The sequence below is a fragment of the Microtus pennsylvanicus genome, chromosome 12 (genome assembly GCF_037038515.1).
Source record: "Microtus pennsylvanicus isolate mMicPen1 chromosome 12, mMicPen1.hap1, whole genome shotgun sequence".
Classification (NCBI taxonomy): domain Eukaryota; kingdom Metazoa; phylum Chordata; class Mammalia; order Rodentia; family Cricetidae; genus Microtus; species Microtus pennsylvanicus.
Genome location: NC_134590.1, coordinates 91646534 through 91674083, shown reverse-complemented (window position 1 = coordinate 91674083; position 27550 = coordinate 91646534). Strand labels below are relative to the sequence as shown.

At 52.3% G+C, this 27550-nt stretch overlaps 1 protein-coding gene across 1 annotated transcript; it reads right to left on the bottom strand.

Moving 5' to 3' along the window:
* Positions 1–236: 236 nt before the first annotated feature.
* LOC142832816 (long-chain-fatty-acid--CoA ligase ACSBG2-like) lies at positions 237–27452 on the bottom strand. Its single transcript, XM_075943573.1, has 13 exons — positions 27398–27452; positions 22112–22341; positions 19635–19723; positions 17807–17927; positions 16596–16682; positions 13676–13825; positions 10300–10476; positions 3786–3967; positions 3464–3697; positions 2113–2330; positions 1210–1349; positions 869–1115; positions 237–310 (listed from the first exon to the last, which is right to left on the bottom strand). The coding sequence occupies exons 1-13, from the start codon at positions 27450–27452 to the stop codon at positions 237–239; spliced, it is 2004 nt and encodes a 667-aa protein (XP_075799688.1).
* Between the last annotated feature and the right edge of the window lie 98 nt (positions 27453–27550).

Below are 27550 nucleotides of genomic sequence, written 5' to 3'. Positions count from 1 at the left end.
TTTCTACAGCCCAGACCTCCTCTGAGCAAAAGCCTACGACCCAGCAGGTCCAGCAGGGCTCCCTCGGAGGGGGCCTGGAAGGTGGTGGGCCATCAAGGCCGGTGGCCACTGTCCCCTGACCACAGCAAAGACAGAAGGGGCAGAACGCTCTGCTAGCGGCCCTCGCCACCCAGTCCCGTTAAGCCAGGCCGTCAGGTCTCACCATGAGGGGGGCCAGGACACTTCTGCTCCAGAAGTCACAAGTACATGGTTTCGATCTGGGTTCTGTATTTCTGGGTTATGATACGTCTCCGGAGTTTCGCTGTTGGCCCTGTGGAGAAATGAGAGGTTAGTCAAACTGAGAAAGGCAAAGTTCCACACTTCTTGTGGGCACCTAGGGACAGGGTCCCACGGCTGGACTGGGGCTTTTCCTGCTTTCAGTGAGAGGGTGAGATGTCCAATGGACTGGTGTAGTGACGGTTCTGCCTAGAAGAAAGTTTTTAACTATGTGTGTGTGTGTGTACATTTGAATGCATTGTGAAAAGAGGCCAGGAGAGACTATCCGATCCCTTGGCAGCTGGAGTTACAGACTTTGGGATCTGAATTCTGGCTGGCGTGTGTGTGTATGCGCGCACACACACACACCACACACATGCATGTGCACGCACACACACCACTGAGCCACTTCTCCAGCCCAGGGTGAAGAGTTTTGACGTTAGCTCCAGAGCATAAATGTGTCTGTCCTAGGGAAGAAGCAACACTGGGAGGCCAGTCGGGAGCTGGACGCATCTGGTAAATGTCCCATGTTCTAGCTGGTCCCACAGACCTGACCACCAGGGAAGGGTACAGCCCAGAGCTGCCCTCTGAAGGCCCAGACCAGGCTACTCACCCAGCTCTCCACCTTGGATGGAAAAGTCTTTCTCCAAGATGGTCCACTTCCGAATTCTCTGCGAGTCAGAGATCACTTCCTGATTGACGTTGTCTATGCCACGCTGGATGGCTGTGTAGATCAGTGGGTCTCGAAGCTTCACTACATCCGACACAGTGGCTGCCGTGCTGCCCAGTGTCCGGCAGAAGTTAAGGGCCTCCAGGTTCAGGTTGTCCAGCGGCTCCCCACTCATTCGGTCTGTCTCACACTGCCCCAGGACAAAGCTGTCACCATGCACGTTCCCTGGTCATCCCCGACCCCAACCCAGACCCAGACCCAGAGCTCCGGCCGCCTGCGGGTACCTTCAGCGTCAGCAGCATGCTCAAGAACTTGGCCTTGTCGCCTACCAGCACAGCGTTGCTGATGATGGGAATCTTCTCTTTCACTAGGGTCTCGATGGGAATGGGGGCCACATTTTCACCAGCAGCCGTGATCAGCATTTCTGGAACGAGATCCCAGCTTGGTACAGTGCCCCCCCCAACCTGGGACCAGGGCAAAGGTTGATATGGCTTCCTTGCAGGCACCCCAAGTCCCCACCCACTCCTGCTTCCCTCCCAACATTTATGTTCTCAGGACCCCACGTGGACAGAATCTGTCCTCTTAGCTTTGGTCAACTTGTCAAGCCAGGGGTCTCTGGGAAGATGGACCTTAGCTAGAAAATGTTTCCACAAGATTGACCTGTGGGGCATTTTCTCAATTAGAGATTGATGTGGTAGGGCCCAGTCCACCGTGGGCAGAACCACTCCTGTCCTGCTGGTCCTAGGTTCTATAGAAAGCAGGCTGAGCAAGCAAGCCAGTAAGCAGCACCCTTCTACGGCCTCTGCATTAGCTCCTGCTTTCTGCATTGACCCCCTGGATGATGGCATGTGGCCTGAGCTGTGAGCTGAAGAAACCCTTCCCTTCCTGAGCACTTTGACCCTCACTGTGTAGCCCAGGATAGCTCCAGGCTGCGGCTCTCCAGCCCCAGCCTTCCCAGGGCTGTGCTGGTAGGGTTGCCCCCACTCTCTCTGAACCTTCGCTGGGACCTCCTGGCCTCGGGCTCCAGTCTCACTCCAGAGCGACCTGCCCCCAGTATGACAGGTCCCCATGACCTGGGGTGTCCCTAGTATCAGGCACCCTGATGTCTCCCATACTGCCTGTACTCCTGGTAACCTGTCAGTTCCCCTAGCACACCTCGCTTTCTTTGCTCCAAAGGTGTGTCGTACCTTTGATTCGGCCAGTGATGAAGAGGAAATCTTGGCTATCCACGCGGCCCATATCCCCAGAGTGCAGCCAGCCGTCCTCATCCAATGCCTCCAACGTGGCCTCCTCCATGTCCAGGTAACCCATGAAGACGTGCCGGCCCCAGATGCACACCTCGCCCATGCCGTCTTTGTTCTGCCCATACAGCATGTTCCTGCAGCCATTGAAGACCTTGCCGCAGCTGCCGGGAGGAGACCACCAGGGACACGGTGCTGCCAACCCTGGGTCCTCCCACACCAGCAGCCCAGAGTCCTGAGGTTCGTCTACTGTCCCAGCTAAACTCATGTCCCTCCGATACCCAGTGGTCAGGTTCTCCATATTCTGTGCGTCTGGAAGCCCCGCAGGACCGGAAGTTGTTTCTACATCCACTTATTATTATTTAGGTTTTTCTCTAGACAGGGTTTCTCTGTAGCTTTGGAGCCTTTCCTGGAACCAGCTCTTGTAGGCCAGGCCAGCCTTGAACTCACAGAGATCCACCTGCCTCTGCCTCCCAAGGGCTGGGATTAAAGGCGTGCGCCACCACCGCCCAGCTCTACATCCACTTACGTGGAGAAAAGAAATCCCTGAAGACCTCGGGATGGCGATGTCACCTCCCCTTTGAGAACACTGGGGGCAACAGCCCTGTGATGGCCAGGACGGCGGTGTAAAGCACCACAAGGTGGAATATCCGCAGAGAGGAAACGTATGGAGAAGAGGTACGGGAGGGAAACTGAGGCAGCACTCTGCGTTCACTGGCTTACAGACACGCACTGTGTGCTCTATCACTGGCCATCTGCCTGCCCTCCTAGTGCTGGGGGTGGACACAGGAGCCTCCTCCTCAGTCCAGCCCACAGCACGACTAGTGTCCTGGTAAAATGGCATGATGTGGCCACGGGGGAGAAGGCCATGTTCAGGTGAGGTGCACCCAAGGGTGTCTGCAGTTCAGGGACACCATCAAGTTCTGGCCATCCCTCCTCCTCCATTTTTATCATTATTGTTATTTTGGTCCCTCGCTTGCATCCTGTACGCTAGAAACCTCAAGCAAAGGCAGAAAGCCACCACCCCAGAAGCGTGGTACGCTGTACTTGGGAGGAAGTGTTCTCTGGTATTTTTGGCGCTCTATCTGGGCTAAACACACATTCGTTCAGGTCTCCCCCAGGAAAAGTCACACAACATGACAGGTGGCTCTCGAGCGAGTGCCCTTCCTGGAAGGTTGTGGGATAAGCCAGAGGGCTGGAGAATGGGACTGTCAGGATACCCAGGTCAGGATGTGTCTCTGCCAGAGGTCACCACCCCCTTCATGGCATCACCCATGACACTGGGGACTTGGGGTACCTCAGAACTCTGTATCTGTTCTTGCTGGAGGCTGTGTGTGGTCCAGAGCACTCGCTCATCCCGTAGATCTCACCAATAGGGATGTCCAGACTGAGGAAGAACTCCGAGACTTCCTGGGAGAGCGGAGCGGCCCCACTGAAGAAGGAATGGCAGTTGTCCAGACCCAGGGACGTCCTGACCTTCGTGAACACGAGGGCCTTGGCCATGCGGTAGTTCATGGGGATGTCTCTCTTCCTGGGAACGGCATCATCAAGGACAGCCAGCTTCAGATGACAGAGCTCCTCCGTGATCCCTCTCCCCCACTCCAGGATACCACGCCTACCCCAACATCCGCTTGGTGTTGACCTTTAAGCCAAGTATCTTTGCCCATACAAACGCCTTCTTCCTCAGACTTGAGGACCTCGACACATTTTCCTTGATGGTGTCCTGCATCTTTTCCCAGACACGAGGCACCCCCAGGAAAACGGTAGGCTTCACCTCCTGAAGAGTGTACACCAAGGTGCCCTGTGCAGGACAGGGCGCATGAGGCCTCGTGGCACCTTCAGGAGTCACACATGTCCCTCCCCCTTTCCCCAGAACACGGGGACAACCCCCCACCCCGGCTTCACAGCAGCCAGTCAGATTCAGATTCATCCACCCCACCCCATGTGTGCACATGCGTACAAATACATGAGTGTACACGTGTGTGCACCTGGGCACATGTGTGCATGTGTGTGCGAGAACATACAAACAGGTTCACAGACAACGTTTTACACTCATGATCACGTGCTTTCAGCATGCATCCCCCGAGTAGCTTCCTGCGTCTGGGAAAGGATATTCGTGTACAAAAGCAGACAGCCCTGCGTGGGTTTCAGCCCTCTTTCTCACCTAGCACGACAATCAACTCTAAGTGAGGAGCTAAGAGCAGACGGCACATCGAGGAAGACGGGCACGCTTTGTCCTAGCAGAGCATGGGGGACAGCAGCAAACTGAACTCATCAAAGCCAGGCTTCCTTCCCGCTTCAAAAGACCGCGATGGGAAGAACGAAAGAGAGCAGATGACAGGAGAAGGCAATTGCCAACCGTGGCATCTGGTAAGGACTCATTACCTGAGAACACCTGGAATGCAAAAGATCTGAAGAGAAATTAAATCCAGATAGTCCTCCATTTCCCTGCAGAGAAGAGCAAGGCTCCTAGTGGTGTCAAGCAAGCACAGCCCAATGAGACGCAGAGCGGGGGCTGCGGTCAAGATGACTGTATGAGAGAAGAAAAAAGAAAAAGAAAAGAGAGGCACAAACAGCTGGAACCAAAAAGGTGAAACCCAAGCAGCAGTGTGCCCATGGGAAGATGCTCATCATCATTTACAGTGAAAGAAGAACCAGCAGAGGTGGTGACCTGCCTGCCAGCTCACCCCCTGGAGACATGAGTGACGACGACACTTTAAAAATGGATACATGACTTGCACTGGAGGCGATGGAGAAGCAGGCATCCACACTTGATAGAGATGTCCGAAAATGGGAAACTTTCAAGCCCCTTGGGGCAGTGGAAACACCTGACACACTCAAAGGTGTTTCCACTGCACAGGACTCCGTGCTGGGCACTTACCCTGCATCCCATCCCTCTACAAACAAAACACCCGAGATCAACACGGCCACACACACAAGGGCAGAGGAGGAAGGCCATGTTCTGAGGCTACTCGATCCCAGAACCCGAGGTTGGGCGGCCAAGTGATTCCCAGAGACCTGCTCCACTCCACGGCACCAGGGTTATGGGTGTGCAGGTGGCCACGCTCAGATTTTTACCTGAGTGTTGGGCATTTGAATACAAGCGGTCTTACAGCTGAGCTGTCCCTGCAGCTTTACTGTTTGTGGTATGAAATGCCCCTGCGGCCTGGAGGAGGGAATGCATGCCACCAGAAAGGCTGCATGTGATGACATCACAGCAGGTATTATTCTGAAAACCTCAGAGCCCTGGTTATCTGGATTACTCCTGGCCACATGTGGCTTTTCTTTTTCCTTCACTTTCTTTATGGTGCTCCTGTGGAGATCAGGGGACACCTGGAAGGAATCAGTTCTCTCTTCTGTGTGGAGACTGGGGATCAGATTCATGGTTACAGGGTCCTCATCAGGCAGTGTGGCTCTGCATCCGTGCGTCTCTGCGTCCGTGCGAGACTGTGTCTATGTGTGTCTCTGTCTGCGTCTCTCTGTCTGCGTCTGCATGTATCTCTGTGTCTGCGTGTGTCTCTGTGTCTGCGTGTGTCTCTGTGTCTGTGTGTCTCTGTGTCTGCGTGTGTCTCTGTGTCTGTGTGTCTCTGTCTCAGTGTCTGCGTGTGTCTCTGTGTCTGTGTGTCTCTGTCTCAGTGTCTGCGTGTGTCTCTGTGTCTGCGTGTGTCTCTGTGTCTGCGTGTGTCTCTGTGTCTACGTGTGTCTCTGTGTCTGCGTGTGTCTGTGTCTGCGTGTGTCTCTGTGTCTGCGTGAGTCTGTGTCTGCATGTGTCTCTGTGCCTGCATGTGTCTCTGTGTCTGCGTGTGTCTCTGTGTCTGTGTGTCTCTGTGTCTGCGTGTGTCTCTGTGTCTGTGTGTCTCTGTCTCAGTGTCTGCGTGTGTCTCTGTGTCTGTGTGTCTCTGTCTCAGTGTCTGCGTGTGTCTCTGTGTCTGCGTGTGACTCTGTGTCTGCGTGTGTCTCTGTGTCTGCGTGTGTCTCTGTGCCTGCATGTGTCTCTGTGTCTGCGTGTGTTTGTGTCTGCATGTGTCTCTGTGTCTGCGTGTGTCTCTGTGTCTGCGTGTGTCTCTGTGTCTGTGTGTGACTCTGTGTCTGCGTGTGTCTCTGTGTTTGCATGTTTCTCTGTGTGTCTGCGTGTTTCTCTGTGTCTCGTGTGGTTCTGTGTCTGCGCATGGCTCCGTGTCTGTGTGCGGTTCTTTGTCTTTGTCTGTATGTAGCTGTGTCTGAGTCTGCATGTGGTTGTGTCTGCATATGGCTGTATCTATGTCTTATGTGGCTCCATGTCTATGAATCCACATGCTTCACTGTTCCCACTGTTCCCCTTGTAATTGACCCTGACGCCTTCACCCCCCCCCCACCAGTACTCACTGTAAATTTAAACTTTAATACAAGTTCAAAAAGTAACAATAAATAAAGGATCTTGAGAAGTCAGATTTTCTGGGTGATCAGGTGGCTCAGTGTCCTGTCCAGAGTCCACATGGGAGGAGGCGGGAGCCTCAGCAGGGACTGAGGCTCATGTGTGTGCCGGGTGATCACACAGGTATGTATGGCACCTGAGTGTGTTTACATGCTCATGTCTGTGTTTGTACGCTTGCACTTACGTGTTTGCCACTGCCTGTAAATGTACATTTATGTGTTTATTGTATGTGTTTACTGTATTGTATGTCTAGGCTTATGTTTGGATGTATTTTGGTTAGTGTTTTGTCAACTTGACACAAACTCGAGCCATTAGGAAGAGGACTCCCAGTAGGAAATGCCTCTACCAGGTTGGCTCTAGGGCATTTCCTTAATCAGTAATTGATGGGGAAGCACAGGCCACCTTGGGAGGGGCCATTCCTGAGCTGCTGGTCCTGGGTTCTATAAGAAAGCAGGCTGAGGAAGCCAGTAAGCAGCACCCTCCATGGCCTCTGCACCAGCTCCTCCAGGTTCCTGGTCTGTGTGTGTTCCTGTCCTGACTTCCTTCAGTGACGGACTGCGACGTGGAAGTGTGAGAAACCCTTCCCTCCACAGCTTGCTTTGGGTCAAGGTGTCTTCTTATCACTACAACGGAATGTCTAACTGAGACAGTGCGTTTACATACATATTTGTCTATGTCTGTTTGTGACTGCTTAGGGTATGTTCACGTGTTTGAATGCATGAGCTGTATTCATGTATGCTTTTCTGTGGTCACATACATGTGTGATGAGGAGTTACTTTCATTGGTTAATAAAGAAACTGCCTTGGCCCATTTGATAGATCAGCCCTTTTATGTGGGTGGAGTAGACAGAACAGAATGCTGGGAGGAAATGAGGCAATCGCCATGGCTCTCCTCTCTGGGTCAGACGCCATGAAGCTCCAGCCCAAGATGGACATACACTAGAATCTTCCTGGTAAGACACCACCTCATGGTGCTACACACATTATTAGATAAGGGTTAAAGCAAGATATGAGAGTTAGCCAGAAAGAGACTAGAGCTAATGGGCCAAGCAGTATTTGAATAAATACAATTTGTGTGTTGTTATTTCGGGGTATAAGCTAGCCAGGCGGCCGGGAGCCGGGTGGCAGGAACACAGCCCACTGCTCCTTACTACACATTGACGTTTGTTCATTGACGTTTGTGTTTCTCTGCCTTGTTAGTGGTGAACCTGGCAGGTAATGTGCACTCGGCTTTACAGACAGGGAGAGGAGGCTGGAGAGGGCTCCCTGCTTAGAGGGCTGGGTGCACAAGCACAGCCCCTGCATGGAAACTCTTAACCACCTGGAACTTCAGCTCCAGGGGGACCAATGCCCTCTTAGCTAGTATGGACACCAAGTACACAACGGGGCACATATATACATGCAGTAAACACTCACAAACACACAATGACATGTTTTACAAAGAGGAAGAGGCCACAAGCTGAGGAATAAAGGCAGCCTTTCTTCTAGAACCTGGTAAAGGCAGAGAATGCATCTCCCCAGGGCTCCACGACAACCACTTTAGCCACGAGACAGCCTAGTTTGAACCTGTAGCCCAGACCTCGTGAGGACACTGTATGTTGTGTTAACTGGCTTCTCTCGTCACCAGTTGTCAACTAGGGGTGATGTGGACTCCAGACTTCTCATGCAGTCTCGTGAAGTTTGGCAAAGTCTGGAACGAAAGGAGCCAGACATTTCTTTCCCATAACTATTCTGAAAAGCCTACCAGAGGGTCATCTCCAGCAACGTGAAGGAATGGTACCAAGAAACTAGGAAGACAACTGCAAAGACCCCGGTAAAGAGGCCCAGGCTGGGGGCAGTGATGGAGGAAGGTCATTGGCTAATAAAGGAGCTGCCTTGGCCCATTTCATTGGTTAGAAGATAGGTGGGAGGAGTAAACAGAACAAAACGCTGAGAGGAAGAGGAAGTGAGGTCAGACTCGACAGCTCTTCTCTCGGGAGCAGACGCCTAATGATGGAGGAAGGTCATTGGCTAATAAAGGAGCTGCCTTGGCCCATTTTATTGGTTAGAAGATAGGTGGGAGGAGTAAACAGAACAAAACGCTGAGAGGAAGAGGAAGTGAAGTCAGACTTGACAGCTCTCCTCTCGGGAGCAGATGCCTCAGAGAGAGACGCCATGCTCCCCGCTCCAGGGAAGATGCACGCTATGAAGCTCCGACCCAGGATGGACTTAGGCTAGAATCTTCCCGGTAAGACCGGTGCTACAGTTTATTAGAAATGGGTTGATCGGGATATCAGAATTAGCCAGTAAGGGCTAGAGCTAATTGGCCAAGCAATGATTAAAAGAATACAGTGTCCGTGTAATTATTTCGGGGCATAAGCTAGCCGGGCAGGCGGCTGGGGTGTTGGGGACGCAGCCCCACAGCTCCTTATTACTACAGGCCAGGGAGAGGCCTGCAGGGCAACATGCCGAGGGCACCACTCGAGCCTGCCCTGACCTCTCATGGCCCACAGCACTGCATTAGTGCCCACAGGCACAGCCACATGCTGCGTTTGTGTCAGTGTTCACCTTGCAGGTAGACACACAGGTTCCGTGTCCTTGTGGTCATGCCTGACACTCCGCTCAGCCTTCTGTTCCTGGCTCAGTCCTCTCCCCGGCCCTTGCTTGGCTCCCTTCCTTCCAATAAGTCACGAAGCATCTCAGGTCTTGCTTTCGGTTATCCCAATCTAGAACAAACAATGAGCCACCCAGCTCCTAGCAGAACATTAACAGGAAGAAACCCTGAGAGACAAATATTTCGCCTACTGATCACTCTGAGAAATCCTGACAGGACTGCAGCAGAGTTGGGGCCTCGTAGTCAGCCCTTTGTTGCCGTGACAAGGGACAGTTTCTTTTCAGAAGATGGAGAAGGGGAAGAGGGGGGAGACAGTGAAGGAGCTGAATCCTCCTCTAACACATAGGAAAACACCAGATGATGAATCCAGAAATGGTAACATTATATACTCCAGAACGCTGGAGTTGAATACAAAAGAAATCACTTCTGAACTAAGTCTGCTAAGGGGGGAAGCTGAAACACTGGCCAGGCTTTTGGCTTATAGATTTTTTTTATATATATAAGCATGAGTTTTGCCCACATGCGTGTATATGGCTGGCCCCATGGAGGGCACTGAATCCCTGGAACTGGAGTTACAGACGGTTTTGAGCCGTCATGTGGGTGCTGGGAATCGAACCTGGGTCCTCTGCAAGAGCAGCTGGTGCTTCTCAGGCCAGAATCTTCTCCCCAGACTTGAGCCTAAAGGTTGGGAATTCACAGGAGCATGCTCACTCACACACACTCCAAGCACACACTTTTAAAAAGGGAAAACTCACAAGATGGCTGTGTGGGTAAAGGCACTTACCACCGAGCCTGATGACCAGAGTTTGTCCCCAGAATCACAGGGTGGAAGAGAGAATAGACGCTCAAATGTCCACTGACCATCATATGCACACCATGGCACGCATCCCCAGTAAAACACAAATACCGAAAGTACAGACATTCAACGTCACACAGCCTCTAGCTGAGTTTGTTTAGGGTACATTCTACACAACTGCACCACACAGCAAGATAAAACTAAGATTTACCCAGCTGTTTTCAATGCTGTGGAACAGAGCGGAAAAATGAAGATGGAGAAAAACTTCTTAGACTTTGTCCACTCCCCTGAAGGCCCCCAGACACTTGGTGGCGCCCACGCCCAGCCTTACCCTGAGTGCATCTGGCTGAGCAAAGAAAGTGAGCGCCCCAATCTTGATGGGACACCAGAGGTCCATCATCTGGGGTGCAATGTGGCTGAGGGGCAGGTAGCTGACTATTGTCTCCTGCTTCATTGAGGCGCAGCTCAGCTCCAACTCCCGCCCTGTGGCAGCTGCGGTCCACGTGATCTAGAAAACAAGGATAACCCAGAGCTCTGGTGCCTTACCTGAGGACCACTGTGCACGTGTGTGCACGAGTGTGCGTGTGTGTGTGCACGCACATGTGAGGAGGCCCGAGATGGAGATCAGTTTTCTTCCTCGACTGTTTCCTACCTTACTGTTTTAAAATTTTATTTACTGGGGCTGGCGAGATGGCTCAGCGGCTTGCTGCCCCTGCAGAGGATCTGGTCAGTTCCCGCACCCACATGGTGACTCAGATGCCATGTGAAAAGAGCTTTAGCAGCCGAGCCATCTCCCAACCCCTACAGGGTGGCATTCTAGATGAACCCACAAAGTGGTCTCCCCAGCCTCGTTCCTTCCTCCCACCTGCTGGGTGCTTCTGCATACGTGGGAGTCTGTCAGTGTGCAGTGTGGGGAGTGCGCAGTCACTCTCCACCTTCTGGGGACTCTCACTGAACCTGCTGCTCACCTGTGGTTAGGCTAGCCAGCCACCAAGTCACACACACACACACACACACACACACACACACACACACACGCTCATGCATTTTCTTAAGATACAGACTCTGGGGCAGGCTCTCTTCTCAAAGCAGCTGCTCCTGCTCTGTGGCCAGCCTAGAAAAGACCCACCAAGCTTTGTAACCCTCGTGTCTCTGCTGCACTCTCAGCTGGAGGTGGCAGCTTCATGTAACACCCGGACGGCTATGTGGGTGCTGGGTTCCAAACTCCACCCCTAACTATTGCGCCATTTCTCCAGCCCACTCTGCCTTGTCTTCTGATTCAAGGTCTCTCACTGGACCTGGGGCTCCACAATTTGAGGAGGCTGCCTGGCCAGTGAGCCCCCAGGATCTTCCTATCTCCACCCCCATCACTGTCACGGTTGGGTGTCGCAGACTGAACTGGGGACCTCATGCTGGCGGGAGAGCACTGCACTACTGTCTCTGTGGATACAGGAGGAGCCCTGGGACTTGGTGGCTGGCCAACGTGGTAAGGAGAGGGTTTCTTTGGCTCACGCTTACAGATAACAGACCATCACCGAGGGAAGTCAGGACAGGAACTCACACAGGGCAGGAATCTGGAGGCAGGAGCTGGTGCAGAGGCCATGGAGGGTGCTGCCTACTCACTTGCTTCTTATGGTTTGCTCAGCCTGCTTTCTTACAGAGACCAGGACCAGCAGCCCAGGGATGGCACCACCCACCGTGGGCTGGGCCTTCCTAACTGATCACTGTTGTTGAACATTATTTTAACTGTGTAAAGTTGTGTTACTTTTGTGTATGCTGTATTTGTTTAACAATGTAAGAATGTGTCTAATTCTTTTTTTTTAAGATTTATTTATTATGTATACAATGTTCTGTCTGTCTGCTTGCTGGTCAGAAGAGAGCACAAGATCTCATTACAGATGGTTGTGATCCACCATGTGGTTGCTGGGAATTGAACTCAGGACATCTGGAAGAGCAGTCAGTGCTCTTAACCTCTGAACCATCTCTCCAGCCCCAAAATGTGTCTAATTCTATAAAGATGTGTTGCATCTGTTTGGCCTTGCCTGCCCAATACACCCAATTGGTCTAACAAAGGACTGAAGTCAACAGTTAGACAATGGATAGGCAGGGCTGGCAGGCAGAATACATAGGAGAAATCTAGGCTGCAGAAAAGGAAAAACGAGAGAAGGAGGAGGAGAGGGAGAGAATGAGGGAGAGACGGGGCCAGAAGCTAGGCAGCCCCCCCCCCACACACACACACAGAGCAGGACACACAGAAAGAAGGCAAACTGCCCCGAGGCAATCGGTAGATAAAAGAGAAACACGTTAATTTAAATTAAGAGCTAGCCAGGAAAAAAAAAACTAAGCTAAGATCAAGCATTCATAACTTAAAATAAGTCTCAGTGTTGTGATTTGGGAGCACATTAGTGGCCCAAAAGAGAAAGTCAGATCTACTACAGATCGCTAAGAAAGTGCCCCACAGGCTTCTCCACAGCCCAGTCTTCGGGAGGCATTTTTCTGACTGGAGGGTCCCTGCTCTCCGATGCTCCAGTTTGTGTCAAGTTAACAGCGCAGTGTATGTGTGATCACCCTCAATCCCAGTCACTTGGAAGGTGGAGACACATGAGCTGAACCTGTGACCCTGGGTCCAAATGGGAGGCCTAACAAGCGAGAAATACATCATACACACATGTTCTCACAAGCACGCCATCATCCCAACACGCAGGAGGTGAAGGCAGAAAAATCAGGGGTTCAGGGCTATCCTCAGCTACATAGCAAGTTTGAGGCCAGCCTGGACTACATGGCACCCTGTCTCAAAAAATAAACATAAAATGGACTGGAGAGATGGCTCAGTGGTTAAGAGCACTGGTTGCTCTTCCAGAGGTGCTGAGTTCAATTCCCAGCACCCACATTGGTGGCTCACAATCTTCTATAATGAGATCTGGTGCCCTCTTCTGGCCTGCAGGCATAGATGCAGGCAGAATACTGTATACATAATAAATAAATAAAATCTTAAAATACAATAAACCAATGAAGCCGGTGAAATGTCTTGGTGGGTAAAGAACCTGTCCTAGCCGGGCGATGGTGGCGCACACCTTTAATCCCAGCACTCGGGAGGCAGAGGCAGGTGGATCTCTGTGAGTTCGAGACCAGCCTGGTCTACAGAGCTAGTTCCAGGACAGGCTCCAAAGCCACAGAGAAACCCTGTCTCGAAAAACCAAAAAAAAAAAAAAAAAAAAAAAAAAAAAAAAAAAAAAGAACCTGTCCTACATAAAGCCCTGAGTTCCAGTACCCAGAACCCGTGTGGTGGTGCTCACCAATAGAGCCAGCCTTAGAGAGGTGGGTTTCTAGACAGACAGCCCTGAGGGACCACAGCTGAGGTCAGGCTCTGGCCTGCACACACACACAGACACACACACAGACACACACACACATTCACTCAGAATTCACACACACACACACACACACACTCACACTCACTCAGACACCCACCTGATAGAAACCACAAAGCCAACTCCCATTTCACAGACAGGGAAACTGAGGCATGGCACCATCAGTTTTCTTGCCCAAGATTGCTCAGCCCTGTTTGAACTCAGGCCTACTTTCAAGCCTTCAGTTCCACCAACTGTCCAGGTCCCCTGGAAGAAGACCCACACAGACCCACAGCCCCCCTCCATATTGCTCTGGTTTGCCCAGGGAGAGCATGCTCCAGGGGAACCCTGGCTTACGTTGTCATGGCTCAGCATCACCCCTTTGGGGTTCCCTGTGGTGCCCGAGGTATAGATGAGGACTGCGCACTGGTTGGCCTTCTGGCTCAGGATGATGCGATCCAGCTGCACATTGGGAATGGCATTCCCCAGCTCCATGAAGTCATGCCACTGTGGACGGGAAGGAGGGTGGAGGGTGGGGACCCGCATGGCTACTGTTAGACCCCGTCCTGCCGTCTTACCCCCAGGAATGTTGCCAGCTGGTACAGAGGAAGGGCCAAGGGGCTGGGAGAGACATGCCCAGGACTTCCACACTCCAGCCACCTCCCCAGGGCCTGTCAGCTCAGACAGGCCTCATCCACAGCACAGGGATGCTAGCCCCTCTCTTTGGGCTGTCCTGAGAACTGACTGACTGCCTGGCTGTGCCTGGCTTTGGACAGCACCTGTGGTCTCTTCACAGCCCCTCTGGTGTGTACACTATCCTGAAGGAACAACATGGGTGTAAGTAACAAAAGACTGACCCTCAAAACACTTAAACAAAACCTTTTAAAGTTACATTTAATTACTTATTTTGGGGTGCATGTCTGGGGAATCCCTCCTGCCACCATGTGAGTTCCCAGGATCAAGCCCTCTCGTTGGTCCCTCCCCCAGGAGCTGGTGACCCTGGGAGGGGAGCTCCTAGGCTTTCCTGAGCTCACATGTCCAGGCTTCCTCACCTCAGCTGTCATCCCTGACTGAATGAAGCCGGAGTATCCCGTCAATCCAGGGCTAGAGCTCACGAAGAGGAGGAATGCAGCTAGCACAGCTTGGACTGCGGGGTCCCCAGGGGCTGCAGGGTCCCCAGGGGCTAGAGAATAGGACCCCAGAGGATGCAAGCCCCTGGCTACAGCCCTCTGCCTAAAACCAGACCTTCTAAGCTGCAGGGAAAGGGGCTGGCAAATGACCTTCCTTGCTCAAGACATTTGGAGTTGGCCTTTTGTTTTGTTTTTCGAGACAGGGCTTCTCTGTGTAGACCTGGCTGTCCTAGAACTCACTCTGCAGACCAGGCTAGCCTTGAACTCAGAGATCTGCCTGCCTCTGCTAACGGACAAAAGGCAATGGCATCCTTCAGGTTTAGATGATCGTCCAGGGCAGCTAAGCAGACTGAGGCGCTGGTCCTAAAAAAGTGTATTCTTAAACTGAATCTTAAAACCTAGGCTTGAACCCCTGTCATGGTCCCAGCGCACAGGAGGTTGAGGCAGGAGGATGTCAAGTTTTAGGCCAGCTGGGCTGTGAGTTTAGGACTAGCCTGAGCTACATACATATCTAGATCTATCTCCACTCCAACCTCATGGGGCCACCCAGCCACCTTAGAGTAGATAATACACTGCTATGTAACAGAACCACCCCCTGTGTGTGTGTGTACCAGTAAGGGGCACAACAGAACCACCCCCTGTGTGTGTACCAGTTAGGGGCACCGCCGCCCAGAGGGAACATGCCAATCTATGTATTGACTCGTTCCTCTGGGACAACCGCTGCTGCCACCTAGTGGCTAAAGGTCAGAGGCAAGGTTCCAGGACCATCCCTGCCAAGGGTCCTCTGCCCCAAATTCAAGAGTGCCAACCATGGTCAGGGGTACATCTAACTAAGGAGGTTTGCTTTTGCTTTTTCTTTCCTTTAAAACTCAGCTTAATGCTGAGTTGAACTCAGGTTCTCCCATCACACACCAGGCAAGAAAACACCAGACGTCTACACTCCCAGCCCCTCACTGGGGGATTCTAGGTGGGGCTCCACCCCAACCACGCCTCCAGCCCCTCACTGGGGATTCTAGGCGGGGCTCCACCCTGACCACGCCCCCAGCCCTCTTCTTTTAGTTGTTGCTCTGGCAGGCCTTAAACTTAGAATCCTCCTGTCTGAACCTTCATAGTAGCTAGGGTGGCAGGCCTGTGTCCCTAGTCTTGCTTCAAACATAAACCTTAAAGCGATCCAAGACTCACGATACTCTTGCTGTAGTGGCATGGGCCCTCTAATGACCTGTGACTGATCTGTGCCTGAAAGACCCAGCAGCTAGAGGAAACGTTCATAAATCCGGATACACATAATAGAGTACGACTCGAACAGAAGCACAACACTGAAACTGCCTCTGCTTCCTGAGTGCTGAGATTAAAGGTGTGTGCCATCACGCCTGACTTGTCCTGAACTCTCAATGTACAGCCATGTGTGTTAACTGCCTCAATGTAGTCGTTCCACAGTGTACACAGATGTTAAGTATTAGGTTGTAGACAGGTGTGACAGCTCAGCCAAGCCTGACGACCTGCATGATGGAATGGGACGACCTTCCTGACCTCCCCGCATGCCCCCTCCCACAATACATACACGCCTAACACAAATAAATGCGGTAAGATTCGTAAGAGAAAAGAGAAAACGCATATATTAGGCTCTAAATAACTATGATACAGAATATCTGTCTCAAAAAGATAAAACATGCAAATACATATATGCAAAATTTCCCCTTGGAAGCTGAAAATAAGGTTTTAAATAACATGTTTTAATCCGCTTAGTTTTCAAGTTGGGTGTTTTGTTTTGTTTTGTTTTTTTCAACTCCTTCGACTTTCTGACAGGCACAAAATAATGAGTTCCCGCCTCATCTTCTGTCACTACTCACCTGTCCCTGTAGCCACGCCCACTTCCCTCTTGGAGCCCCACTCACTCGCGTGGGCCTGTCCACTTCCTTCCCGAGAGCGGCCCCACCCACTCCTCCTTTAAGGCCCCACTTTGCACAGTTCCTCAAGGAGTCCTGCCCTTCACTGCCTATTTACCTCTGCGTCCCCACCTACTTTCGCAGCCATACTCAAGCCCCGCCCCTCTCGCAAGCCCCGCCCCCACACAGGGCACGCGTCGCTCCGCAGGCCCCGTCCTTCCCAGAGGCCCCGCCCCACAGGCCCCCTCCTCCCGTACTCACCGAGTACAGGTTCCTCGGGATGTTTTCCCCCAAGGGCAGCCTGAATTGCACGATGGCTTTCACGGGCTCCATCTTGTCCGGTGGAATCTGAAAGAGTTCCCGGTGGGCTCAGGGTCCACACCGGACTGCTCGTAAAGGCGTTTGCACATGGTGGAAGAGGAGGGCCGACCCCACAAAGCTGTTCTTTGTCCTCCACACACCGTGGCAAATATACGGACACATTCATATGTAAATAAACATTTTTTTTTTTTTAAAAAAAAGGAAAGTAATTTTTATAAATGAAGGCTGGGGTTGTGCTCAGTGGGCAGAACAGTCACCAGCACTCACAAAGCCCTGGGGTCTGGACCCAGCACACGTCACTCCAGCTCTCAGGAGGTGGAGGCGGGAGGATCAGGAAGCCAAGGCTAGCTTCAGTTACACGGTGGGCTCGAGGCCAACCTGGGCTACATGAGACCCAGCTCAATGCTGGCAACCAGGAGTCAAAGGGAGCTGTTGCACATGGCCTTAGACTCCAGCCACCCTAAGAAGGAATTCACTGGGGACACATGACCAACAGCTAGACCACGGGTAGACATACATGTCCCTGCTCACGTTGTTTCTAGAGAATGTTTGACTCGAGCCTAGAGACACAGAGCCAACTGTCACGGCAGCTCTTGCGTTTTGTTTTTTAACGTTGGTGTCTATGTATGTGTCTGTCTGTCCGTGTGTCAGAGGACAGTGTTGGGCATCTTCCCCATCACTCTCTGCTTGTCTTTTCGGGCAGTGTCTCTCAATAACTGACTGGCCAAGGGTCCTGTCTGACATCCTCACACTGTGAAGACAGACTCAGGTCCTCACTGAGCCACCTCCCCAGCTACTCATGGCCAAGCTGAACAACATATCCGCCTGGCCCCCTGGGCTCTCCTTCCAGGGACCCTCCCTCCAGACCATCCTGCAAACCCAGGCAGGTGCTGGGCACCTGTGCACAGGTGAGGAATGAGAGGCGTTTCTGGAACATCTGTATGAACATCTGTATGAACATGAACGCTACAGGATAGTGCTGGCAGACAGACATGCCAGCCTCCCGCGAATGCATTCTTCAGAGGGATGCTAGAAAGTGAGGTGAACCAGCACCCACAATCACCTTCCCCGCCCCCAAGCAATTTTTTTCTGGAGGTCTGTGGATGCACCACAGCGCACCCCAGCACCGACCCGCCGCGAGTCCCACTCACCGACAGGATTTTCTGCAGCTGTTGGTCATTTTCCACCAGCAAGATGTTCACCTTGGCATGCTTGATGACGAACTGGCAGGCCTCGGCCGAGTTGGTGACATAAATGCCAACGCAGAGGCCCCTGGGGACAGCAGAGCAGACACACTCAAGTGTGGACAGACAGTGCTTTTGGAAGAATTCATTCTTAATTTTTTTTTATGTATGTGGGTGTTTTGTCTGCATGTCTGTGTATCCCACGTATGTAAAGCACCCAGAGTGGCCAAAGGGACATATCACATCCCCTGGAGCTGGAGTTACAGATGGTTGTGAGCTGCCATGCGGTGCTGGGAGAACCTGGGTCCTCTGGAGGAGCAGCCAAGGCTCTTCCTACAATTTATCCTTTTTCAAATCACAGGTATTTGTGTGGATGCGGTGACTCACCCCGCGGCGAACAGTGGAGGTCAGGGGGAGCCAGCGGGTTCTCTCCTGCCACCCTGGGGACCCAGAGCATGGAGCTAAGATCAGCAGGTTTGATGGCAGGTGCCTTTGTCCACCGAGCCGGCATCTCCCAGCCAGTGCTAGCATCTTCTATGGCTTCTCAGAATTGAACTCGGGTTTTCATGCTGGCGCCGTAAGTAAGGCTGTTAGCATCCAAGCGGCTACCCTGCTGCAGCTCGGGTGTGTGTGTGTGTGTGTGTGTGTGTGTGTGTGTGTGTGTGTGTTAAGAGGCTCTCTGTACCACAGAGCCCCAAACCACCAGCCTTCTGTGGAGGTCGCCAGCAGTGAGAGCTCAGCCCAGGCTGGGGATGGCTCAGTGATTAGAGAGCTGGCTGGCCACTCTTGTAGGGGACCCCAGTTCAATTCCCAGCATCCACTTGGTTCACAATGGCCTATAACTCCAGCTCCAGGGGATCTGAGCCCTCACCCCATCTCCTGGCCTCTGTAGACATCTACACACACACACCACACACACACACCACACACACACACCACACACACACACATCTGCACAATTCTTTACATTTAAATTTAAGAGGTTTTTAAAAGAAAGATGAGGCCAAGGCCACGGGTGGAAGGTGTGTTACTCTTGACCTCCGAATCTGAATCAGGTTTTTTGTTTGTTTGTTTTTTGGTTTTTTGAGACAGGGTTTCACTGTAGCTTTGGAGCCCGTCCTGGAACTAGCTCTTGTAGACCAGGCTGGCTTCGAACTCACAGAGATCCGACTGCCTCTGCCTCCCAAGTGCTGGGTTTAAAGGCGTGCGCCACCACCGCCAGGCTCTGACTGAATCGGGGTTTGTGCTGAGTGTGGAGTTCACAATAATTCAAAACCACCAGCCACCTAGCCTGCTTCTTCTGCCTGAGCGTCCCATATTCTCTGCAGTTATGACGACAACAGCTGGTTAAACATCAGGACTCCAGCTGTGCCAGGAGCTGTGTTACCATAGCCTTGAGCCAGCAAGCCCCTCTCCAGCTTGCGCTGGCTCCGAGTTCTCACAAATTGGATCTTCTAGTTGTAAAGTGTTACTGAGTCGTAAGCTCCCGGAAAGTACCGTCACCGTCATTGGGACTGAACCTCAAATTGTAAAAATCCTTTCTTCTATCACCCCTGACCCCCTTACTCGTGACTTTTGGTTTAAAAAGAGACTACTCCCTCTGTTCCGGGTCACAGTGTCAGAACCCGAGCTGCCCATGACCCTAACTAGTCGGAAGTTCTGGTACCCCGTGGTGGTGGAATAGTTGCCTCAGCTCATCTAACTTTGGTGGCCTCGTCCTCAATATTTGTGCGACTCCCAGACTCAGCACTGCGCAGCTGGTGGTTCGTCCACGTGACCCCAAGGGGGAACATACCCAGCCAGGACAGCACCAAGGGCACTGATGGCCCATTCAGCGGAGTTATAGCCCAGGATGCCAACGCCATGGAAGCGCTGCAGGCCCAGCTGGAGGGAAATAAATCAGAAGGAAGCCACCATCAGCTCCTGGGCATGTCCGCTTCTCAAGATCTGATCGTGAGGTGAGAAGAAAAAGGAAAGCGCCTGAGTGGAGCGCCTGCGCAGAGCAGGAAGTTGCCGTCCAGCCTGCACTCTGGTGCCATAAGCTCGGGTCACCTCTCTCCAAGCATCCACGTGGAACCTTCCATTGTCCCCACATGAATCTCCACCCCCATTTGGCACGAACTCCATCCCTCCCCAGGCCTCCTGACAACGTGGGTCTGCTGCTCTGTGAACCCCTTGGGATGGCATCTTGCGGTGTGTGCCTTTTGTGTAAGACTCACCCACCGTACTGAGTATCCTGTCCCCGGGGGCCCTCATGTCTTTTCAGACAAGGTCCCGGGCTTTTCCCTGGTGCTCAGCATAGAGGCCAGGCTGCTGGTGGGAACCCAGGATCCACCCTTCTTCATGCCCTTCGTTTTGATTATGAGGATGTGTGTGCGTGTGCATGTGAAGGTTTGCAGACAGCTGCTGGGGGACTGTAGACTGTGGAGCCCTAGCTCGAGGGCCTTCAGAGGGGAGCAATATTAACAACAGGGTCAGAGACCACTCTTAAGATATTTTGATGAGGGGCTGGAGAGATGGCTCAGTGGTTAAGAGCACTGGCTGCTCTTCCAGAGGTCCTGAGTTCGATTCCCAGCAACCACATGGTGGCTGACAACCATCTGTAATGAGATCTGGCACTCTCCTCTGGTGTGCGGGCATACATAGAAGCAGAATGTTGTATACTTAATAAATAAATAAATCTTTTAAAAAAAAGATATTTTGATGAAAAATGTACCTGCTTTCTGTCTAAGGCTAAAGTGAAGAGATTTGAACCAATTTGAACCAATGTTGTGGGCAAAGGAGACTTCAAGACAGCCTAATATTGACTGTGTCACATGGCAAAAGGAGTGAGCGGGGCAAAAAGGAATACAAAACGTGCACTGAGCGGCATCAGGAAGTGTAATGTTGGGGCCACGTCCTGCGCTCAAGGGCACGAGAAGCTTGAAGAAAAGCCTGATGCTAAAAAAAGAGGATTGGCACTCACAGAGCAAGATCCCACCCAGTCAATCTTGCAACTAAGAAAGGAATTAAAGGAAGGTTTATGCAACAAAGAACGGTAGCAACGACTCAAATCACAGGAGCGTTGGTCCGGGGTGGCCAGGGCCCATCCCAAGCAAGCAGTGGGACTTGGCAGTATCAGTCATGCGGTTCTGGACTCCCTCTGTGGTTAGAGAAGCCGCTGAGGCCAGGCATGTGGCAGGGGAGTCCCCGCGTGGGGGCTGTGACAGAAAAGCCTGGATTGTACTAGAGACCTCAAGATGATGGAGATGCCAGAACTATGGGATACTTGCCAAGGAGAGCCGCAGATCAAGTGGGGAGCCAGCCCAAGGGAGGGAAGTGTGCAACTGTCATCGAAGCTGGGAAGAGCAGAGACCCAAAGAGCTGTCCGCGCTCTCTGACACCAGAGTGACAGGACGTGGAGTAATCCAGCTCACCGCTGGATTTCCGTCCTTCTGGGGCAGGGCTTCCTTGCTATGCCCTCTTTGCTCCCTTTTGGAATGACGATATACGTTTTGAGTCACTGCATGCTGGAAAGACGTGACGGATTGCACTGGGTCTTAGAAGAGACTTTGGACTTTGAAACAGTGTTAGACTGTGACAGACTATGTGGATTTCTGGAGGTGGACTGGATGTATTTTGCATTCTGTGACCACAAGCGATGGGTCAGGGAGTGGTATTTGAGAATGGCCCCACAGGCTCGTACGCTTTGAATGCTTGGTCCCCAGTTGACCCAACTGTTTGGGAAGGATTAGGAGGTGTGGTCTTGTCAGAGGAGGTGTGTCACTGGGGGTGGGCTCTGAGGTGTCAAAGATTCACCCCAGGTCAAGTCTTGTGCTCTGCCTCCCACTTACCCATAACATGTAAGCTGTCAGCGGTGGCTCCAGCACCCAGCATCCCGCATGCTCCCCGTGGACTAACCCTTTGGGATGGTAAGCCAGCCCCACAGGTGTTTCCTCAGGCTAGGTCCTCTGTTGCAGAGGATGACCTTGAACTTCTGTTGCTCCAGCCACTCCTGAGGGTGATGGGTGTGCACCACCACACCCAGTTTTATCAGGTACTGAGGATGAGCCCAGGACTCTGCGCACACCCAGAGACTACTGCGGTCACTGAGGCTCTGCCCAACCTCTTTTAAACCTTATGTTTGTTTTCTGAGACAGGGTTTCAGTACCCCAGGCTGGCTCAGGACTTAGGAGCCTCCTACCTTAACTCCCTGTATGCTAGGACCCCAGAGGCTGCCACTCCACCCTATGAACCACTGCTTCTGAATGGCTGACAGAGGCGGCTGCTCACCTTGAGGAAAGATCTGGCCGCCTTGCGGCATGCTTCGTAGTACTGGCTGAATGTCAATGTGTCCCACCTCTTGCCATTCTTCGAGGCCAGGGCTGGGTAAGCGCTGAATCGCTCAACAGACTCCTGAAATAGCTCAGGAATGGTCATCGGGGTCTCATGGCCTGGCCCGTGTCGTGAGAGCCTCAGTAGCACCTCTCCGTCACAGTGACTGCTCCACAGCTTGAGAGGAACTGTAAGAGAGAGTCACGGGTGTTCGCCGGGCGATGGTGGCACACGCCTTTAATCCCAGCACTTGGGAAGCAGAGGCAGGCAAATCTTTGTGAGTTTGAGGCCAGCCTGGTCTACAGAGCGAGTTCCAGTATAGCCAGGGCTATACATGGAAATCCTGTCTCAAAAAAGCCAACCAAACAAACAAGAGTCAGTCACAGGTGTAGGTGGTGCTGGGTTGGAGCTAGAGGCTCTGTATACACCGGGCCAATACTCCACAGTCGAACCACAGCCTCAGCCCTCACAGGCATTTTCAAAACAGTTCTGGGGTTTTTGTTTTGGTTATTTTGTTGTTTTTTTCTGAGACAGGATTCCTCTGTGCAGCCTTGACTGTCCTGGAACTCGAGGTGAAGTCTAAGCACTTTGCACCTGCAGTACCCACTGTGGCCAGCAGAGGAAACAGTAAGCATTCTTTACTGGGCAGCATCTCCAGCCCCCACAGGGAGTTCCACGCAAACAGGAAGGGGCTGGAGGCTCAGTGGCTAGGTGCAAGCTGCTGCCCTGAGTTCAAGCCCCTGAAAGCCCAAGGGGGTGGAGAGAGCTGGCTCCTGCCAGTGGCCCTCTGGCCTCCACATGTATACAGTACAGTGGTATGCCCCACCCTTAAAAAGAGACAAATAAATTTAATTTTTTTTAAAAAGAGGAGCCAGGCACAGCGGCTCCTGTTTATCAACTTAGTACTTGGGGACTACGAGCAGGCTCGCTCAGTGAGGGCTTGATGCACATGCGTTTAGGTCCATATGTGCCCAGGTTAAAAAAATAAAACAAAGCAGGGGCAGCATGGTGTGCCTGTAACTCAAATAGGCAGGCAGACAGACAGACAGACGTAGATTTAGGTAGACAAACAGACAGATAGATGATAGATAATAGAAGACAGACAGACCAGACAGTGGCCTTCCTGGGGATCTGATGCCCTCACACCAACGCACATAAAATAAAGTTATATTAAAAATAAAAATAAAGAGGGAATCGCAGCTAGGCCAGTCCTCGCACGTGTAGGGTCTTGAAGCAGGGCCGCTCCGTGTGTGTTGGAACTGTTTTGCAAGCTGCTTTGGCTAGAAGCGGAGGGCACTGAAGCACTCAGAGAGAGAAACTGGGGTTCAACCTAAAGGTCAGAAAACAAAGCAATCAGACACTGGCTCTTACCTTAGTCTGAAAATGGTGATCCTGCCTCCAGGAATCTCAGAATGAGACTGAGACTGAGCTGTCTCCTTCAGTTTTATATTCCTCTCTAGTTCTTGGATTAAAGGCATGCGCCACTGGGATTAAAGGCGTGCACTGCTCGGTTTCTATGGCAAACTAGTGTGTTGCCAGTGCCTGGTCTGTAAGGCTGACCAGTGGCACTGTTTTACTATGAACTTAGGCAAGTTTTATTAATTAAAATACAAATGAAATACAGGGTACACCGGGAGCAGCACAGGGCTTTCCTGGGTTAAAGGCCGCCCCCGTGACACCCTTCCTGCAGCACCGGCTGGGGGGACCCGAGTTACTAGGCCCTGGACTGGACCGTGAGGGAAACTTCTCACTCAGATCCCGGCAGCTGGATCAAAGACTCAAACTCTCAAACCGTGCCTCGGTGTGTTTTCCTTCACTATGATGGCACCTCTGAGGCTGGGAGGCTACAATATCAGCTCACGATCCTGGAGGCCTGGAAGTGGAAAATGAGCCTGTCCCCTGCAGGGACCTTGGACTAAACTGTAATCGGTGTGAATGCAAGCAAAACACAAACAACTTAAAGTAAGAACTCCTCTTTTTGTTGCAGGAGGCTTTAAGCAGAGAGATCGCTCTCCATGAAGGTCTACATGAGAAAGAGCTGGTGGGGCAGTGAGAATTTCAACATGTGCAGTGGGCAGAGAAAAAGAGCTCCAGGAAACTTGATGTTGCCCTGCAGGCTGGTGCTGAGGTAAAGGCTCCCCTCCCCCCCACTGGAATCCAAGGGAGGGCCCTCAGGTCACCCAGCTGAGCTCTAACTCCTGAGGGCCTCTGTGCTCCTGGTAAAATGGATGGGAAAACTGCAGCTGCTGTGGTCCCAGGGAGCTGTCCGTCCCAGGCTGGTAGCACAGTGGACGATGCGGGGCTGACTTTGAAAGGACAAAGGATGCAGGCAGGAGTGAACGAAGCCTGGATTCTTTGTCTGTGGCTTCAAAGAGGTGCTGGCTACATTTGTGTCGACTTGACACAAGGCAGAGACAGCATCATCGGAAAGGAGGGAGCCTTGATTGAGAAGACGCCACCTGAAGGTTTCGCTCTAGGGCATTTTCTTAATCAGTGATTGATGGGGAGGCACAGCCCATGGTGGGTGGGGTCATCCCTGGGGTGATGGTCCTGAAAGCAGGCTGAGCAAGCCATGGGGAGCAAGCCAGTGAGCAGCACCCTCCATGGCCTCTGCAACAGTTGCTGCCTCCAGGTTCCTGTTCTGTCTGACTTCTTGGGTATTTTGAATGAGAATGGCCCCCATAAGCTCATATGTTTGAATACTTGGTCCCTGTTTCTGGTACTGTTTGGGGAGTGGTTAGGTGTGACCCGGCTGCAGGAAGTACGTCACTGGGGCAGACTGTGCTACTTCTGCTTTGCTCTCTGCTTCCTGCCAGTGGCTCCAGACGCGAGCTCTCAGCTTTCTGTCCCTGCGGCTTGCGCCGCGCCTCCCACAGCATAGACTCTTCTTGCTCTGAACCGCAAACCAAATAAACTCTTCCTTAAGTTGCCTTAGGTCGTGGTATCATCGCATCACAGGAAGTGACCAATGCACCAAGGATCAGAGAAGCCAGAGAGGAGGTCCTGGGCCACAGAGCATCAGCAGAGCGTGGACTTGAACTCCAAGCTGGAGGGGAGTGGCCTGCAGTATGCGTGTTTATGGACATTGTATTGAGTAGATTAAAACACTCTGCCAAGCCCAGAATGCTCATGAACGCGAAAGTAAACCATTCAGAACCTTCAGGAAGTCCCTGAAACTGACTAGGTTCACCAATTCCTCCCTCTGTATGCTGGTTGTTTTTTGTCAAGCTGACACAACCCGACACAACGTGTCTGGGAAGAGAAACCTGGACTGAGAAAATGCCTCCACCAGATTGGCATGTAGGCAAGTCTGGGTAGCACTTTCTAGGTTAATAACTGATGGGGGAGGGTCCAGGCAATTGGGGTGGCACCTCCCTGGGCAGGTATTCCTGAAAACAGGCTGAGCAAGCCACGGGGAGCAAGCCAATAAGCAACACCCTTTGGGGCCTCTGTTTCAGCTCCTGCCCTGACTTCCCTCATGATGGACTATGAGCTGTAAGATGAAATAAACCCTTCCTCCCCAAGTTGCTTCTAGTCACGGTGTTTATCCCAGTAACCAGCACCCTAGCTAAGACCCTCTCAGATGTGTACAGTGGTGAGGACGGCCGAGAGATGCTTTTAGAACCGCCCAGCTGCCTGGAGGAGGCTCAGAGCAGCTGAGGCGTCTGCAAAGGATGCTCTCCAGCCTGTTGTGGCCTGCAGGCTGTGCAGTGTGCTCCAGATGTCCAGCTCTGTGAGCTGTCACCTACACTGGGGTGGCTTTGGGGGTGCAGCTGTCTCTCCTCACCCACAGGCCTGTCAGTGACCCCAGTAAAGCTCACAGTCCACCAAGTGGGACTTGGGTGGTGTCTGTACTCCGTCTGCTGTGGGCTCCCTACCTGGGGAGTGGCCCTGAGTGCTGCAGCTCCTCAGGAAAAGTCTTTCTGGTCACACAAAGAGGGTGAGTAGGTATTTGTTCAGGTTGGCTGACAGTATGTGTGTGCGCGCGTGTGTCTGCGCATATGTGTTGATGGTCATGTGCTTACGTGTGGATACCTGTACCTGTGTATGCACATCTGTGTGAATGAGTGCATATATATACAGGTGCACATGTAGGCCAGAGGTCAAGAGCTGTGTCCTCCTCAGTGCTGGGGTCACAGTCGGGAGCCACTGCATGTGGCCATGGGCTGTGGGTCCAACTCAGGCACCCATGCTTGTGAAGTCATCTCCCAAGCCCCGAGACGAGTTTTCGCAAGATCAGGACTGCTGGAGAAGGAGTCACAGAAGCTGCCACTCACCCCAACCTCTCTGAGAAGGGCTGGTGCAGGGGTAAGCAGAGCCATTCAGATCACACACTGACCCTGAGGTTTGTTCAGTGCATCTCGTGGTCCCTGCATGATGACCACAAGTCACTAACAGGAATGGCTCCTGGGATGTCACCCACACCCCGGCACTGTCTCAACACATAGGTGCTGTCAGCCCTTCATGGTGGAGATGCGTGTGACCATGTTCACGTGCACACACATGCACACACATGCACATGCACACACACAATCTTTTTTTCAAATTTTACGTTCAAGAACGTTTTTTTGAATGTATGTCTGTGGCTGATGCCCATGAGGGTGTGGCAAGGGCGTCAGAGAGTTACAGATGATCCTGAACTACCACACAGGTCTGGGAAGGGAAACAAAGTCCTCTGAAGAGCTGCCAGGGATCTTACCCACCAAACCCTCTCTCCAGCCCCATATAGCCTTTTCTTTTTCTTTTTTTTTAAAGTATTTGTGTGAGCAGGACGTGGTATCACACTCCTTTAATCTCAGTACTCAGGAGGCAGAGGCAGGTGGATCTCTGTGAGTTCAAGGTTGGCTACATGGAGAAACCCTGTCTTGGAAAAAGAAAAAGTATCTGAGTGATTAGTGTTGTCAACTGACACTATTTAGCCTGGCAAACCTCAGTGGGGAGCTGTCAAGACTGCGCCTGTGGCACGCCTGGGACGTGGGGTCACCCACCTCAGTTGACCCTCTCCCTCTTAGGCCAGTCTTATCATCACACCAGAAGCTAGATACTCCGTAAGTGACAAAGGCCCCTAGGTGTCACCTGTGACCCAAGTGACCAAGCTTCAAACTGCCAATCACTTGCGACTTTATACCCAGCCAGGAAGACTGTGATAGCCCGGCAGGCCAGACAAGCTTGGTTGAGATGGCCAGATGGCCCTGCAGGCCGAGGCATCTACTCCCTCCCCAGTGCTCCCTGGCCATCACAGACCTGGGGTGGCATCCATGCCTTTCTCGGGGTCCTCCACCTTCTTTTCTTGAGCCATTGGTGGTTCAGTCTTTCCAGGTCACAAGAAGTATGCGTCACACACTGCACAGGCGCTGAGCCAATGAGGGAACAGATGAAGTTTGGCAAGAAGAGCAG

Bases quoted from the DNA above. Each gene is read 5' to 3' on its own strand.
- LOC142832816 (XM_075943573.1), bottom strand. From the start codon at position 27,452: ATGGCTCAAGAAAAGAAGGTGGAGGACCCCGAGAAAGGCATGGATGCC. The intron at 16,683-17,806 runs GTGAGTGGGACT...GAACTCTTTCAG, and splicing joins AGCTGCAGAAAATCCTGTCG to ATTCCACCGGACAAGATGGA. The intron at 10,477-13,675 runs GTAAGCCAGGGT...CTTGTTTTCTAG, and splicing joins TGATGCTGAGCCATGACAAC to ATCACGTGGACCGCAGCTGC.